At 37.6% G+C, this 17,445-nt stretch overlaps 1 protein-coding gene across 1 annotated transcript in view; it reads left to right on the top strand.

Moving 5' to 3' along the window:
- Positions 1-17,445, top strand: part of LRIG3 (leucine rich repeats and immunoglobulin like domains 3) — a 44,832-nt gene that overhangs the window by 26,488 nt on the left and 899 nt on the right. Inside the window, exons 4-18 of the mRNA XM_039865861.1 lie at positions 590-721; positions 1,290-1,433; positions 2,460-2,603; positions 2,906-3,049; positions 3,462-3,605; positions 4,538-4,618; positions 5,519-5,590; positions 7,724-7,795; positions 8,218-8,381; positions 10,455-10,775; positions 11,882-12,163; positions 13,082-13,534; positions 14,270-14,428; positions 16,028-16,171; positions 16,263-16,538. Of these exons, the coding sequence (XP_039721795.1) occupies positions 590-721; positions 1,290-1,433; positions 2,460-2,603; positions 2,906-3,049; positions 3,462-3,605; positions 4,538-4,618; positions 5,519-5,590; positions 7,724-7,795; positions 8,218-8,381; positions 10,455-10,775; positions 11,882-12,163; positions 13,082-13,534; positions 14,270-14,428; positions 16,028-16,171; positions 16,263-16,538 (2,732 nt within the window). The remainder of the gene's footprint in view (positions 1-589; positions 722-1,289; positions 1,434-2,459; positions 2,604-2,905; positions 3,050-3,461; positions 3,606-4,537; positions 4,619-5,518; positions 5,591-7,723; positions 7,796-8,217; positions 8,382-10,454; positions 10,776-11,881; positions 12,164-13,081; positions 13,535-14,269; positions 14,429-16,027; positions 16,172-16,262; positions 16,539-17,445) is intronic.

Here is a 17,445-nt window from a genome sequence, read left to right as displayed (position 1 = left end):
CCTCTTATGTAATACTTTTATAATATTCAGAACCCCAAAGTATATCTGCTAGTTTTGAAGACTATGGCCGTGCGTTGAAATTTGCTATTTCTTAAAAAGAGATCTCTCTAGCATGGCTTTAAAAAGGCCCCAATCTAATAAGTATTTAAGTTTATTGGCACCTAAGGTGGGTACTTTCCAAGAGAAGAATTAGAAATAGATTAGGAATCGAGGAGGAGGGGGGAACTAACACACCTCAGTGCCTGGAGTGCTAGTCACTTCACATACTATTTCATAGAAATGATATGGAAGAAGAGCTATTAAGAAAGTAACAAAGAAAAATCAATTTAAGTATATAGCATTTAGATAACCACATCTGTTAAACACACCCAGATTTATATAGGAATGTTTTTTGTATCTTCTAATATTATGATTTACTATTTAATGTAAAATTAAAGTGATTAACGGGTTGCCATTTAACTTTTAAAAGTATTATCGTTTGGAGCAGTTTCCCATATTTCCAAAGAACAAGTTTGGAATAGAAAATGTTTTTCACTTTTTAGATTGTCGTATCATTAACCCTGTTATCTTTGCTATCCTTTAATCCCAGAGCCGGAAACAGGATTGTTGAAATATTACCTGAACAGCTGAAACAGTTTCAATCCCTTGAAACTTTGGACCTCAGCAGCAATAATATTTCAGATCTTAAAATTGCACTTCCACCTCTGCAACTCAAATATCTGTAAGTCAAGTTTTTCTTTAGCAAAATTTTTACCTATGGTGAAAATATCATTTTAATTTTTTTTTTTTAAGAGTCAACTTTCTTTAAGATATAATGAACTCTGCCTATTTTGAGTAACTTTCAAACATGTAACTTTCTTATTGATTTATAATTTCCTGGAAGCCCAAATGACTACAATCTTCATTTTATTCTTATACTTTTAAATTACAAAAATTAGACATCCTTTGACTATTAGAAAATATGGGGTGCAAAATGCTTTTTAAAAAACAATCAGATTTAAACTATTGTTATTTCATTAATAAAAGAATTTCATAAAAAGTGGATAAGCATCTAACAAATTTTCATAACTTTCAGATATTCCAGTTATTCTTTCTCTAGCACGGTGTGAGACATAGCTGATATTGGTCCACCAGGACCTAAAGAGCAGTTATTTCAAGTGCCTGGTGGTCCGGTTTGTTACAAATGGTAGTTAGGTCGTCTGGAAATTCTTTATATACGGACAGTACATGCACTTTGTCTTTATCCCAAAGGAACCAGAAAGAGAAGCTCATCTTCAAACTTTCCACAGGTATATCAATAGCAACCGGGTCACATCAATGGAACCTGGGTATTTTGACAATTTGGCCAGCACACTCGTGGTTTTGAAACTGAACAGGAACCGAATTTCAGCTATCCCACCCAAGATGTTTAAATTGCCTCAACTACAACACCTGTAAGTAAAAAGCCCTCTGCGATAATGGGTCCTCACCTCCTTTAATCCCTTGGTGTCTATCCCCTAAAATCCACAGTGTAGCAAATCGAGTTTAGAAGCAAGGATGTGGCCGTCTTCCCTTTTGAGAGCCGGACTTATAGAATCCCCAAATCAGAAAAAGCCTAAAAAGTCACGTAGTACAAACTGCTGCCTGACAAGGCACGTTGGATTGTTACCTTAAGAGTGAACAGTGTAATCATTGAACAGCCTCTGTACAAAGGCATCATTGTGGCACTGAAGAAATCGTGGGGACTCTCAACAGCTGTGGTTTATGAGAATAATACCGACAACTCCAGGAGGCTCTGATAGCTTAAGTGGCTGTAAAGAACTGTCTCGTTAATTGTGGTTGAATGATCTTTGAACGGGCTCCTACAAAATGGTGGTTTTCGACCTTGGCTGCATGTTACAGCATTACAGACACTTGGGGAGCTTTTAAAAATCCCAGTGCCCAGGCCACACCCTAGACTAATTATATTAGAACCTCTGGTGGGTAAGATCCGGGCCTCAGTAATTTTTAAAACTCCCCAGGTGATTCCAGTGTACAACCAAGGTTGAGAATGACTATCTTAAAGGGAAAGCATTAAACATATAAATTGTGAAAGAGAGTAACTTTTGTAAGCAGATTGAATGGGATAAATTTGACATCCCTTTTCCTGAATAGACCTCACATTTTAGTGTAATATTCAATGTTCTCATTCTGGATAATTTAAAAACAAATGCTATACTGAGTGTACAAAAGTTTAAAAATTGAAACGTGGTCTAGTTGCAGTCTTTTATTATTCCAAAAGTGCATCCCACATTTCAGAAGGGAATTCACTTACTACTAGTAAATCGAAATTTTTATCCATAAAAATGTTTAGAAATTTAAGACAGTCTATGTAATTTAACTCTGGCTAGTCTAACTATGTTGTAGCAATTTCACGTTTTATTAACTACCTCCAGAATTTGTCATATAAGCTAATTATTTAACTATAATATCCAATGCAGTGAACTGAACCGAAACAAGATTAGAAACATAGATGGGCTCACATTCCAAGGGCTTGGTGCTTTGAAGTCTCTGAAAATGCAAAGAAATGGAGTAACGAAACTTATGGATGGAGCTTTTTGGGGGCTGAGCAACATGGAAATCTTGTAAGTGTGGGTCATCACAGTTCCTACTCAGGTCATATGATCACTGAACATTCAGGAACTTTTATTTGACATCCTTTGTTAAAATCTCGTAATTTACAATCTTACTGATAATTTAGTTTTGTTTCAGGTAATGTTACTGAGAACTTAAAAGCACATGGTATTTTTTGAAGATGTCTTTATATAACCAAAGCTAAACATCTAGTAACAATAGGAATATGTAATAGGTTGGCATCATATGTCCCCTTTCAAGAGACTAGATAATGAACTTTTGATCCCACTTTTGATTCTTATTGTAAATGTAGGCAGCTGGACCATAACAACCTAACAGAGATTACCAAAGGCTGGCTTTACGGTTTGCTGATGCTGCAGGAACTTCATCTCAGCCAAAATGCCATCAGCAGGATCAGCCCTGATGCCTGGGAGTTCTGCCAGAAACTCAGTGAGCTGTGAGTTGTCTTTTATTCTCCTCAAGTTTGAGAGCAGGGATCATGCCAGAGCATGAGCTTCTTACCACCGATCTGTGAAATTTTCCTAACAGTTTCCAAGGTGACAGCTTTTTTCACATGCAACCTCGTCATATTTTTGTTGTGATAAGTCAAAGCCAACTCTTCTATTTCAGGTCTCTGGCTCATGGGCTAAAGCAATGATGGTTATTTTCAAATAAAGAGAATTTTTTTTTTTAATTACTGGGATTAGAAGTAATGTTTGCTGGAGTATTATTAAGAAGGCAGAGTTTTGGAGTAAGGATTATTGTGCTTATACATATTACCTGTTTTTTGTTTTGTTTTGTTTTTTTAAATCATTGTATTGAATTAGAAAATAGAAGCTATTTGCTTTTTGTTCCTTTTTCCTTTACAGGGACCTAACTTTCAATCACTTATCGAGATTAGATGATTCAAGCTTCCTGGGCCTAAGCTTGCTAAATACTCTGCATATGGGGAACAACAGAGTCAGCTACATTGCTGATTGTGCCTTCCGGGGGCTTTCCAGTTTAAAGACTTTGTAAGTTACACATTTTGCTCTCCGTACATGAACCTAATTGGTCCCTAAATATGCCCAGTTTTCTCTAAGCAGATTTCCTTTGTTGTGAAGGAAATGTGTACAGCCTTAGAAGTAGTGTCTTAATCTTTCCCAGATCAGTTTGATTAAAATCGGTCCATTTCATCCATATATGTTTCTTAAAGGGATTAAAAAAGACAGTGATCAGATTGTTTTGGTGATTATAGTTAGCCTTTTCAGGATCTCCAGGAAGTTAGTAACTGCTAAAGGGGGAAACAATTTTAAATCTCTTTATAAAATGCAGATTAAAAATTACCCAGAGCAAAAAGATATACAAAGGGCAGCAATGGAAGATGCCTGTTTATCATACCAGTTATATCCAGACTTGATCTCTGTCCAAGAGAAAGAAAAGGGAATTGGATTAATTGACCTTTGAAAAATCAAACATTAATTTTAATGTTGTGCAATGGGCTTTTGATTTTTGTACTGTCAGAAACTTTTGCCCTGTTCACTTTTCGAAGCATTACATAATTGAAATACATATTGTATGCTTTGGCAAACTGCTGCTTATGTGGTTGGAACAGTGGTTTTAAAGTTTTAATGTATTTTTCAGACTATTCAAGTCGTTCAGAATTTAGTCATCTTGATAGAAGAATTAATAATAGAGTTAGAGTCAGCTGTCCTGATTTGGGGCAAAAACTTAAAATGTTGTTGAAAGAGGACAGGATCTAGGAGGATCTATGTTGAAAAGAAAGAGAATTTTCTGTTGTTTGGAAAGGGGTAGAGATGATGTGGGGAAGTATGAGGAATTTATTACAAATTACATGCCACCTGAGTGGCAATCTTAGATTTCTGAGTATATGTCTAAAGAGAATGCTTATATTTTTCATTAAGTACATGGTACTAGTGTGAGTAACATTCCTTTTTTGCATTAGGGATCTGAAGAACAATGAAATTTCCTGGACTATTGAGGACATGAACGGTGCTTTCTCTGGGCTTGACAAACTGAGGCGGCTGTGAGTACCATTTGCCTCATAATTTGGCTCACTCTTTGACCTAAACTTTGCATCTGAATTAAGTCATTTCCCCAAGCAGACATCTCAAAGGGTTTAGAAATAGGTGCTCAATCTGGTTGCTACCCCTTTGTCATTGCCTCAAATGGATGCCATTATATGAAATGTGTATTAATTTACTTTTCTTCCTTGAGCATAAGGGTTTTATTCAACACTTTGGTTTGTGTAACTTAATACTGAGATAAGAATTATACATCATTTTGAGTGCTAACACTCTTGAGATTATCATTGTGTAAAAGTTGCTTCAACATTTTGAGATTTTCTGTGTTGCACTCTACTCACAGGAGTTTTTACATGAAGTGACCTAGTATCTGCTGGTAATGCTGCAGAACATCCCGAGCAATGTGGGGTAAAAACATGCTTATATTTAGCCATAAAATGTCCTTGCAGATGGCCAAATTCTGTATTTTAAGCCTGTGTTCTTCAAATTGAGTTCCATGTAGCCCTGAACTTTTCTGTGGATGATGAAAATATCCATGGAGAAAGCTTCAGAAGAAAGTCTCCACTGTTACCTGCTTTATTTATTAGAATTCTGAGCAAATTTACCTGAAATAAAGTTTCTGCCTATTCCTGAAAAGATTTTGAAAACCACTGTTTTAATTTAACCATCGGAGTAGCTTATCGAAATACCTATTTTTGCCGGATTGAGTTCTCTGCTGAATTGTGAAAACCATGCTGAGCTATATTACTGAAATAGATGGCACAGATACATTTTTACAGGATATATGGTTTAATTGAAGAAAATAGAAGTATTCACAAATGCTATAAAAAGCAATTCTTTTCATGAGAACTGTACCCCAAAGTGGCTTTTATTAACTGTTCCAATGTAATTTTTTTTCCCAGAATCCTTCAGGGAAACCGAATTCGCTCTATTACCAAAAAAGCCTTCACTGGTTTGGATGCACTAGAACATCTGTGAGTAGCTGGAATTTAGTTACCCTGGAGGTTGTCTAAGATGGTTATCTACTTATGTGCCATGAAAGATAAAACAAATTGGACTGTAATTTTGTTGGCATTCTCTTATTACCATAAAGTATATTTATGCATCTGCTCATCCTCTCCCTATCTATTTATCCATATCTATATTTATCTGGAAGTGTAATGATACGTAGTTTCCTTTGCATTAAGGACATTGCTATGTATCATTATTGGGTTTTGTTTTATTTTTCTCAAATAGTGATTATACACACACACATATTTTTAAACTACCATTTGTTGTACACTTACAACATGTCAGGCATTATGCCAGGTGTTTAAATGTTCAGTGTCTCATTGAATCCTCACAAGAAAACTATCCAATAGCTGTTATTATCTTTATTTTAAGTTGAGAAGTGAAGGTTCTGATGGTTCTTGATTCCATCGTACAGTTAAGAAGGTGACTTGGATTTTAAAGATCAAATAAGACAATCCCCACATTCCTTAAGAGTGACATGAGAAGGTTATTAACACTATTTTGAGAATTTCTGTTAGTTTGTTATTGCTGTTGTTTAATTGTAAAATGTACAACTTGTTTTGACCCCTTTATTGTTCTTTTTCGTGTTCTCTTTTGCTGCTGACCCCATCAGTTAGCAGCTGGCAGAATCGGGACTCAAACGAGGGCTGCCCCTGCTTTCACAGTGTCCCTGTGTCACATGAGCACTTGCATTCACAATCTTTTAAAATGACATTTAGGGACTAAAATATGTTCAGCCTTAGGAGATAGCCAATCATGATAGGTGTCAAATCTGTATGAGCACTGAACCAACCAGCTGCTTATAACCATGGGTGTATGTTTTACACTTATAGTAAAAGTACAAAATAATATAAAATATTTCCACTCTGACAATTCACGGATGCTTGTAATGAGAAGTTTTTATATCTATTAACTTGGACAAAAGACATTATAATTTAAAGTATACATTTGGTTTGTGCCCTCATTTGTGCTATGTATTGAGAGTGAAGATTTAAGTGTTATCTGTGGACCACCTTGCTGTCATCTTCTGACTTACCTGTTAGTTTGAGGGAGATTCGGATGGCTAGCCTTACTGACAGTGCAGCAGTATAGATTGTGGTAGAATGATTCTGCAAAGCAGATTTGGAAGGACAGACCAGTATTGCTGGACTTACTGAAACAAGTTATTTTCAGAGGGAAAGTAGCCAAAAGGGTTTGTCATCCGACCCATTCCATTTCTGGGAAAGTAGAATTAATGGATCAGTGGAGTATTAACCTCTGCTTCAATTTTCTAAACCTTGGTGACTCGCCCAGCCTCTTTCCTTGCCCATGTTTGGTATGTCTATTCTGTCTTCTGTGGCCACTTGTCTCATTCAAAATCCTTTCTGTATATGCTGACCCTTGTAAAGAAAGGCAGAGTAGTAATCCTCGAGGAGAGTACTTTAATTCAAACTACTTGGAAGTACTAGTTAAAAATAAAATCAGCCCAGAATATTTGCTCAGCATATAAATGTCCTGTCTAAAGTGTTTGTTTTAGCAAATACATCTTATCTAAACACTTTATGATCTTTACGGTAGTGAGTTGTGCGTGACAGAATTGGCCACAGATTAAGCGCATAGGTTTTGAAATTGAAAATAATTGGGTTCAAATCTTACCTGCCCCTTTCATGCTGAACAATGTGGTAATACTGTCTTCTTTTGGTTTGCTGTGAGGAATTGATGTAATAATATATGTTAATCACTTAACACAGTCCATATCATAGAAAGTATTCTCTACATGATGGTTTTTTAAAAGCATAATTATGAGGTATTTTATTTGTGTATTTAGAGTTAATAATGGTTAACTTAAATAATGAGAAATTCAGTAAAATAAAACAGCTTAGGCCCTTATGAGTCAACCTGTACATGGTGATATAAAGTGAATTTCACTGAAACACAACTAGCCTCTCATATAAATATCCTTTTTCTTCAATCCAGGCTTCCTAATAGGTTCATTTGGGGTTGCCCCATATATACCTTTCTGTACATAGGGTATTTGGTAAAGTGGACACTGCGAGCCCAAACTTTGCCTGAAGGCATGAAGTGACCAAAGCTCGTTCTAACATTTTTGTTTTCAGAGACCTGAGTGACAACGCAATCATGTCATTACAAGGCAATGCATTTTCACAAATGAAGAAACTTCAACAATTGTAAGCTTTTCCTTCTTTAGACTTTTAAATATTACTTAACTTTTATACCAGAAAGCAAAAAGCAATGAAAGGAAAATTTGTTCTTTTTATTGAAGAATTTCTTTTACTTTCTATGATGAATTCACTATTTAAATTTGTGGGAGCTAGTAACAGTACAGCGCCTAATCATAGTAACAAGTTTTCAGTAGTAAGGTATATTTGATATATGAGCACTTCTATCTCAGTAGGTCAGTAAGAACAACAACAAAAAATCATGTTAGTTACATTTCTTGCATTTTGAGATAAACTGTAGATATTTATTAGATGGGCTGTGTGTATTTGGTTTCCACATTCATTGCTTTGTTAATATTTACTTGAGTTTAGTTTACTTGTAGAAATCTGCATTTCATACAAAACAAATTGAATGTAATTACTCTCCTCAGGCATTTAAATACATCAAGCCTTTTGTGTGATTGCCAACTAAAATGGCTCCCACAGTGGGTGGCAGAAAACAACTTTCAGAGCTTTGTAAATGCTAGTTGTGCCCATCCTCAGCTGCTAAAAGGAAGAAGTATTTTTGCCGTTAGCCCAGATGGCTTTGTGTGTGGTGAGTATATGGCCCTTGCCCTTTATTCATTCTTTTTTTCTCCCATTTGTCCAAATAGTAGTTTTGATGTGCTCTCTTAATAAAGCTGTTATTTCTGCTGAGATTGATGAAAATGGATTTATAGTTTGCTTATTATTTTAATTTTACAGATGAGAAAGAGTTTTCTAAAATTTTGTCATCTTTTATTTTGGCATTAGGGCAGTTTGGTGGAAAGAGAATGACATTGAATTTTGGGAGAATTAAAGAATATAGTCCCAACCCTTCTACTTAAATTCCCTGAGTCTCCGTCTCTGCATCTAAGAAATAGGAACTCTGCTGTCTGCTCTTCGCAGTTCCTGGGGTTATTGAGAGGCTCCCGAGATCTCAGTGCAAATGTTATTTATGTGGAATAGAAAGAGAAAATTATTGGCTAGTGATTTGTAGGCTGCTGAAATTTTTACTGTTGGTGGGTGAAACATTACAAGTAATAGAAAGTTCGAATGTATTATAAATAAATTTGAGGTCTCTTGTTTTCGAATCTAAGCATCTCAGCATTAGAAATATGCGTATCCCAACTTCACATAGCTAGTTAGCAGATCTGGATCAAAAACTTAAGTTTTCATTTCCCTGGTACAGCTTGCTATCTACTACACTACACTGCTGTTTACTCTTCACTGCCATGGAGACCTTTGTAAAAATAAATACACGTATAGGATATGAAATCAAAATGTGCATTAAGATATTACAGAACCTAACTTTATACTGGCCTTTAAAATTTTATTTAAACTGCTTTGCCTACAATTGTTTTTATGTACGAGAAAAAAATATATTTTTTTAAGTTGTAGCATTAAACAGTGCCAACAATTTCTGGAAATAAAACGTCTGTTGTAGCTTTTGGATCTAAATCAGTTTTTGGCATTCATCTATAAGGGCCTGAGCTATTTCTTTCTCATGGTCCCTATTTCAGTTTTCTAGTCCTAAAATATGAATTCTTTTTTACTTTGAGACATGTACAGTATACATAATATTTCGTTTCCTCGATTGTGAATCTGAACATTGATTTACCACATGAGAATTTTACAATAGTCATGCAAAAGAAGAAACTATCTTGATTACAGCATGCAGGCATGGCATTGGAAATTAGCAGCATTGGAATTATCAGAGCATCATCCCCACACCCCGTTCTCTCTGTGTCACACACATGCACACACGTACACGCACGCCTGCCCTCTCTACCCTTCCCTCCTCGCTCTCTCGTCTCTGTCTCTATCTCTGTCTCTCTCACATTATTTTTCAGAGCACCCAAATAATACATTTTGGTAGATGTGAGATGTTTCCTTCTGGGTTTAGACCATCTCTGAGAAACTGAAATTCAAAAAGGTAACTTTTCCAAAAAGTAACAGAGAACTAAAAATAAATGTTTGGAATGAAAGAGTTGCTTGGCTCTAATTATAATGTAGCTCTGACAGTGTAGCACAGCAGCCTGATTGATTGTCCACTCTAAGCTCCAGACTGCAGCCAGTCTCTCACCATGCATTTTGGAGGTGCTTTTTCCTTCACTACAGCATTATGTTTTTCCGCTCTACATACAAATTATTGCTCTTAATATAAGTTCTGTTTTTGGTAAATGGGATGTTAATTGCTGTCTTTAGTGATATTGATAATCATTACTGATGTTTGATTTTTTAAATTTTGCTGCTCCTTATATGTGAAGAACATAGGGGAGATTGTAGTTGCTAATAGTAGCATTTAAAGATGGTCCGTGAGCCCAGAAGTTTAACTAATTTTTTTTCTTGTATTTATTTTAAAAAGCACAAGTGGTTTGGGATAAACTGTATCCCAAAAGAACAGTCTCCTCTCAGTTAATGATTGATAAATAGGTCTCAGTCTCTATTCGAAGTGAATGAATTCCTTTATAAACACTCTCCCAGGCTATCATTTCAACACTGGGGCTGCTAGTCCATCTGTGAAACATACACAAAGGATAAAAGCTAAGCCACTGTTTGTTTTGAGTTTCTTGCTGTTCAAATTTGAGTAGCATTTGGACTCTCAAGCTTTAAAATTGTTTTGTTTCCTCCTCTCCATTTTGAACAGATGATTTTCCTAAACCCCAGATCACGGTTCAGCCAGAAACACAATCAGCAATAAAAGGTTCCAATTTGAGCTTTATCTGCTCGGCTGCTAGCAGCAGTGATTCCCCAATGACGTTTGCTTGGAAAAAAGACAATGAACTACTACATGATGCTGAAATGGAAAATTATGCACACCTCCGGGCCCAAGGTGGTGAAGTGATGGAGTACACCACCATTCTTCGGCTACGCAATGTGGAATTTACCAGCGAAGGAAAATATCAGTGTGTCATCTCCAATCACTTTGGTTCATCCTACTCTGTCAAAGCCAAGCTAACAGTTAATAGTATGTGATCTGACTTTTCCTTTTGAATTTAAAGATACCTTTTAGAAACAGAAGGTACCTGGTTTCCTTTCTCTTATTCTTACTCCTGCCCTCTGCTTTCATAGTTCTCCACCTAATCCTTTCTTTCCCTATCTCTCTCCATAAAATTAAGATTCTTGATTATTTGTATCGAGGCAAGCAGTTTTTGTGTTGAAGACCCCATATGTAACATGATGAATAACTCAGAGATGAATGAGACACTTTTTGCTCTTTGGGAGTTCACAAAGTACTAATTTGATGTGGGAGGCCATGAAGTACAGTGTTAAAGCACACCACCTTTAACTCAGATCTGGGTTTGAATCCTGCCGCTTCTGCTTACAGCCGTGTGCCTCTGAGCAAATGACCTAACCTCTGTGTGCCTCCATTTCTACATCCGTCAATTAGAGATAATTGTACTGACACTATAGAGGTACGGCAATCCTTAAATAAACCAATTTGTGTAAAGGACTTAGAATGCTTGGAATACGGTAAGTGCTCCAGAAATGCAGTGTTAATTGCTCTTAATAAAAGTATATCATCCTTTGCTTTGTGTGGCAGGTACGCAGTTTTACAATAGGATCCTTGCCACTTAATTTAATTACATCTTCCATGGTAGAGGAGTTTGTATATGATTCAGTAATGCATTTAACAAATGATTGTTGAGGCCTGAGACATAGAACAGTTTTGAGTTTAAGTTACAGGACAAAACCCATATCTAAAGTCATAAAAGTTAGAGCCAAGAGGGACTTTAAAAAAAAAATTATAGAAAGGTCAGAGTACAAAGAGATTAATTGATTGCCCAAGATCTCACAGATAATTATTGAGTAAACTAAATTGTGACTGCAAAATATCAGAGAGACCTTCAGTCTGAAGATCAGGTGACTTGTGTGTTATTCTGACTCCGTTTCTATACCCAGGTAACCTTGAAAGTGTCACTTAATCTTTCCATCTCAACCTTAGATTCCTTGTCTCACAATTGGAAATAACCCTTCCTTACCTATATCAGGGACATTTGTAAGAAAACAAGAAGGAAAATGAACCTCTCAAATTCCGTAATGCTGATGCCCATGTTGTTTTTCTGATTTCAGTGCTTCCTTTTTTCACCAAGACCCCCATGGACCTTACCGTCCGTGCCGGGGCCATGGCGCGCTTGGAGTGTGCTGCCCTGGGACACCCAGCCCCACAGATAGCCTGGCAAAAAGATGGGGGCACAGACTTCCCTGCCGCAAGAGAGAGACGCATGCATGTTATGCCTGAGGATGACGTGTTCTTTATCGTGGATGTGAAGATAGAGGACATCGGAGTGTATAGCTGCACAGCTCAGAACAGTGCAGGAAGCATTTCTGCAAATGCGACTCTGACTGTCCTGGGTAAGTGGGTATTTTTAGATTCTGTGATATAAATTATTCTGAAAGATACTAGCTCCCCCAAAGGCCTTAAGTGTCAGAAGGTTTGAAGCTGAGAGATGATACGTAGGACACCGCCCTTTCCTGGAGAGAACAAACGGCTTCTCAGAAGCTTTGAAGTACAGTGCATTACATCTTCAAGTCTGTGGCCAGTGAGATGAATCTGCTCCCTCTGCTCCTAAGATAGGGGAAGTGCTTTCCCATTTTCACAGGGATCACCCTCCTCCACTCTCCCCCTCATGCCGTCTCCACCAATACCTTAACACTATAAAGAATATCTGAGAAAATAATACATGAACACATTGGGAAGGACCTATTCTCTTTTCTCGGCATACCAAAACACTCTGGAAATCAGAGGGTGGTTTTCTTTTTTTTTTATCTTTTGCCTAAACAAGTGCCTTTTAAAAATGTGAACATGTTACTCATATGTATATCTTTACAAGAGTTAGAGTAACCTATTAACACCAGATAATAAAAGTAAATTATTTTCAGAACTTTAATGTAGGCCTGGACTCCAAGCACTAATTTCTCTTTAAAAATTTAAACATTCCGATTTTTTTAAATGCATCAAGAAACTCTTGTGCTTGAAATTATTTTTACATACTCTGTTTCCGAAAAGTGTCTAAAATGTTTAGCTTTGCCCCTCTTCCATCCTTCTCCAATCTTACCAATAATGAGAGAGATTGAAGTAAAAAATAGTAAATATTATCCTTAACTGGTGTTCTGAGTAAATGATGGTGGAATAATGAAATGAAATCCCAAATGTTGTATATGTTTAGACTCTTAAAGAAGCATGTGTATTGAGTTGTGGGAGAATAAATTCAAGTAGTAGGTCTTAGGCTATTTCTTTTAAGAGATAAAAAACATAACCTGTCATTTCAGAAACGCCTTCATTTTTGCGGCCACTGTTAGACCGAACTGTAACCAAGGGAGAAACGGCCGTCCTGCAGTGCATCGCTGGAGGCAGCCCTCCTCCCAAATTGAACTGGACCAAGGATGACAGCCCTTTGGTGGTCACTGAAAGACACTTTTTTGCAGCAGGCAATCAGCTGCTGATCATCGTGGACTCAGATGTCAGCGACGCTGGGAAATACACATGTGAAATGTCTAATACCCTCGGCACTGAGAGAGGCCACGTGCGTCTCAGTGTGATCCCCACTCCAACCTGCGACTCCCCTCAGATAACCACCTCGTCGTTAGATGATGACGGGTGGGCCACTGTAGGCGTCGTGATCATAGCGGTGGTTTGCTGTGTGGTAGGCACGTCGCTTGTGTGGGTGGTCATCATATACCACACAAGGCGGAGGAATGAAGATTGCAGCATTACCAACACAGGTGTGTAAACAGAAGCTTGGCACGGGGTGCAGCAGTCATGCATGTTTGTGATCTTGCGGTAATTTTCTTCTAGAATGTGTGTCTTGCAGTCTGAGGCCATGTCAGAAGGGTGACTCATTTGTTTCAAGCTGCAGAAATATGGTTAGCTAAAAATAACGCCCCGGCCTAAAATAAAGCTGCTGTTTAAAGAATAGTACTTTTTGTTAAAACCTCATCAGAATATCCTGTTGGCTGTGAGAAACAGTGGAAATCATAAACAGCCTAACTCCTTTACAGGATGGTAATGGGAAACCAGGAACAGCCCTTCAGTTGTGAGGTTGTCTTGTGTGTGCATATGTGTGTGCAGTCATCTAGGCATGATATCAGTTATTAGGGACTAAGACTTGGCTGGTATGTGCAAACTCCTATATCAATGAATAATATTAATTCAGGGATATGGTAGAAATCAAGCGTGATTCAAGAGCTTAGATACCATCCCAGGAAAATTCTTAAACTTATCTTTTTAAACCTTTGTTGTTTTTAAAATTTGGGAGGGGGCATCCACTAAGTGATAAAGTTGAAAATCAGTTCATGTTTCCCAGAGCAGCAGAGCTCTAATTTGCCTTACCTGAGTACTGCATAGTCAGATTGATTTGTTTTGTACAGAAACCAAAACAATATATGTTGTTTATCAGGGAAGCCCACGGGGCACTTAAGATCATTCTTGGTTAATGGAATGCTGTTCTTTGATTACAGATGAGACCAACTTGCCGGCAGACATCCCTAGTTATTTGTCATCTCAGGGGACATTAGCTGACAGACAGGATGGGTATGTCTCCTCAGAAAGTGGAAGCCACCACCAGTTCATCACTTCTTCAGGGGGTGGATTTTTCTTACCACAACACGATAGTAATGGTAAGTGTTTAAAATGAACATGGGCTGTAGTTGTTCTGAAATAATCAGATGGAAGGATCAAATATAATATTAAATTTCACCAGAAATGGATCTTAGGACCAGGCCTAAGATCACTAAGAAAACTAAAGTTAAATAAGTTCTCTCAAATACTAGAAAAGTCGTCGTTTCTGACAATAGGTTAAGTAAAATTTAATTCCTCCATGCAATATAGTATTTCCTTTACCTCGTAAATATTCTTTGGCTCTGAATATTCCCCTTATTTGAGTGACATTGACTGGTTTCATGTATGATCTTAAAAGTCAGCGTTTAAAAATTATTTTATTGGAGAAATCTAATTCCAGCTCTTGCTTTAAGAACAGTATGGTTTTAAGAATAATGGAGACAACATAAATAAGAGCACAAGCTTGGTTCAAGACCCATTTCTGACATTCCCTGTGTATCCTTGGGCAAATTATAGGACTTCTCTATTAGGTTGTTATGCAGATTAAATAAAATTATAATGGTGCTTAGGTACATCTTAAGGGCTCAACAAGCAGAAGCTATTGAGCCTGTTTTCAAACACCATACCATCTTTTCCCACAAGCATTTATTGAGTATGTGCTCTGTGGTGGACTCAGTAGTTGGAAGGGAAGAATGTTTGTTTTTCAGTTTCACAGTTTAGTCAGTGGTGAGACAAAAAATTCAGTTAATTACAAAGTGCTTGGCAAGGCAGCGATAGAGGATATAGAAATGGAACAGAAGATTTGACCATAAAAGTGGATGTTCTGGTTAGACTCATTTGGTTGTAAGGAGCAGCAGCCCAAGCTCATTCAGATGTAGCAGGCTCTACTGAAAAGATGTTTACAAAAGTCTAAAGGAACAGAACTGGAGCGTAATAGTATCACGTTGCTTGGATGCTGGGGCAGAGGGTGGTCTGCTCTCAGAGCAGCTCTAGAGCCCACCAGCATTATTGAACCACATTCTACATGTTTGCTTCTCTCTGAGACCACCATCCCCCCTCTGACTGTCCAGTTCCTGCTTCTCAGGCACATAACTCGTCATGGCATCTCTAATCCTCATCATAGCTCTTGTCCTCCAACAGCTGTGTCTCCTACTAACTGTCATGTCATATCTGAGTTGTTTAGCTCAGATACTCATGATATGAATTTTTTTTTTCTTTTTGGCTGAGCCCATCTGATCTGGACATTAAGAGGTCGTTGTTTAAGTGCCAATCTGTGGTCCTGGTCATCTGCGACTTTGTGGAGGAAGGGGCCAGTGCTCATGGCATCATGTGGTTCAGGTCATGGCTACTTTGGCTGTAGTATCTATACACAGATCAGTTTCTCCTGGAAAGAAAGTGGGGCCAGCCACCAAGTTAACACATCTAGTACAGTGGTTAATCAGGTCCTCTTAGTAAGATTTAGTTACAGATTTACTTAATTGCTAATTCATAGGCTTCAATAAATTTTTTAAAAACCCTATATTTCTGTATTTTTTTTTCTTTATATGATACTCTATCCAAAGTTTCTATCTATAAATATGGAAAATGCCAAAACTGGAGAGAACGTTGAATGGTCCTTGAATAAAATTGGTTCAGTGACTGAGATATCTATTTTAAAGGGACATGCCATATTGACAACAGCAGTGAAGCCGATGTGGAAGCTGCCACAGATCCGTTCCTTTGTCCCTTTTTGGGACCATCAGGCCCTGTATATTTGAAGGGGAATGTATATGGCTCAGATCCTTTTGAAGCCTATCATACAGGTATGTGGTTTTCTTACTGAGTTCTGTTTCCTCAGAGACTTCTGGAAGTGCTAACTCTACCTCCTTCTGACATTGTCCCAAAATTAAAAAGGTTGTGGTCCTGATCCAAGAACAGCTTTAATGGACCACTGTGAGCCCAGTTACATAAAGAGGAAAGAGTGCTACCCATGTCCTCATCCGTCAGAAGAATCGTGTGAACAGAGTGTCAGTGACACTGGATGGCCATCACATGTGAGGAAGTTCATCAACTCTACTCACTCTCAGTACGAAGGACCCGGAATGAAAAATGCACGTCTAAACAAGTCCTCTTTAGATTTTGCTCCAAGTTCAGAGCCAGTATCAGTTCCTTCAAGTAATTCGTTCATGGGTAAGTTTATTAAATTATGAGATACTTTGACTCAGGACCCATATTCCATGTTGCACGTCAGAGAGCAATGAGAGCTTTGAATGCCAAACTGGCGAACAATGTTTTTTTGTTTTTTAATGCTGTTATGACATTCTATTTGTTACTATACATGTTTCTAAAAGCAAAGTCAGACATGGAGGATTTCTTTTGATTATGTGTTTAATCCACAACTAAGCCTAAGGAGCTTTCTGGGTAACACTGTGTGTGGCATCATCTAGAACACAAGTTTCGGGAGTGACTTAGCAACTCAGTTTGTCAGCCACGTGGAAAAAGTGGTTTTGGGCCACAACAGCCTTTGGGGTGGAGTTGTGTGCACTGCATGATTGTGGTTTGGGATGTCTGATGGCTTATAACTGAACCCACAGTCAAAGGGTGGATGGCCTCCTACCTGGCAACAACTGCTTGCCAGCCAAGCTGGACTACCTCTGACAAGGGAGACCTCAGAGCCATAAAGCCTGTGTCGGTGGTGGTGGACAGTGGCTGGCACCAAGATTCGTTTGCAGATTTTTTTAGTCTGGTGCATGGGATCAATGGGGTGGAAGAACTGAGATCATCTTTTCACTGAATAGAGATGTGGGAAAATAAACCACAACTTGTCTTGCTTTTTAAAAAATTGAATTTTAAAACATTTTACCCAGCTATTAAGAAATTTTATGTTTTGTAACAGTATATTTATATTCCTTTTTGAAAAAGTGAAAATAATATCTTTAATACAATTGCAGGAATTTGAGTCAATTGTATAATATTTTGCTACTAAAAAGGAAAGGGCACGACAGAAGGATTATTTTGAAAGAAACTTTATTCAGGCACAGTTTATTTTTATGGTACTGTCTAAATGCCCTTCATAGAAATTGTGTGCTCTAAAGTC

This window comes from Pteropus medius, unplaced genomic scaffold (genome assembly GCF_902729225.1).
Source record: "Pteropus medius unplaced genomic scaffold, Ma_sr-lr_union100, whole genome shotgun sequence".
Taxonomy (NCBI): Eukaryota; Metazoa; Chordata; class Mammalia; order Chiroptera; family Pteropodidae; genus Pteropus; species Pteropus medius.
Note: the sequence above shows the minus strand (reverse complement) of the source record. Positions and strands in the feature narration are given on the sequence as shown.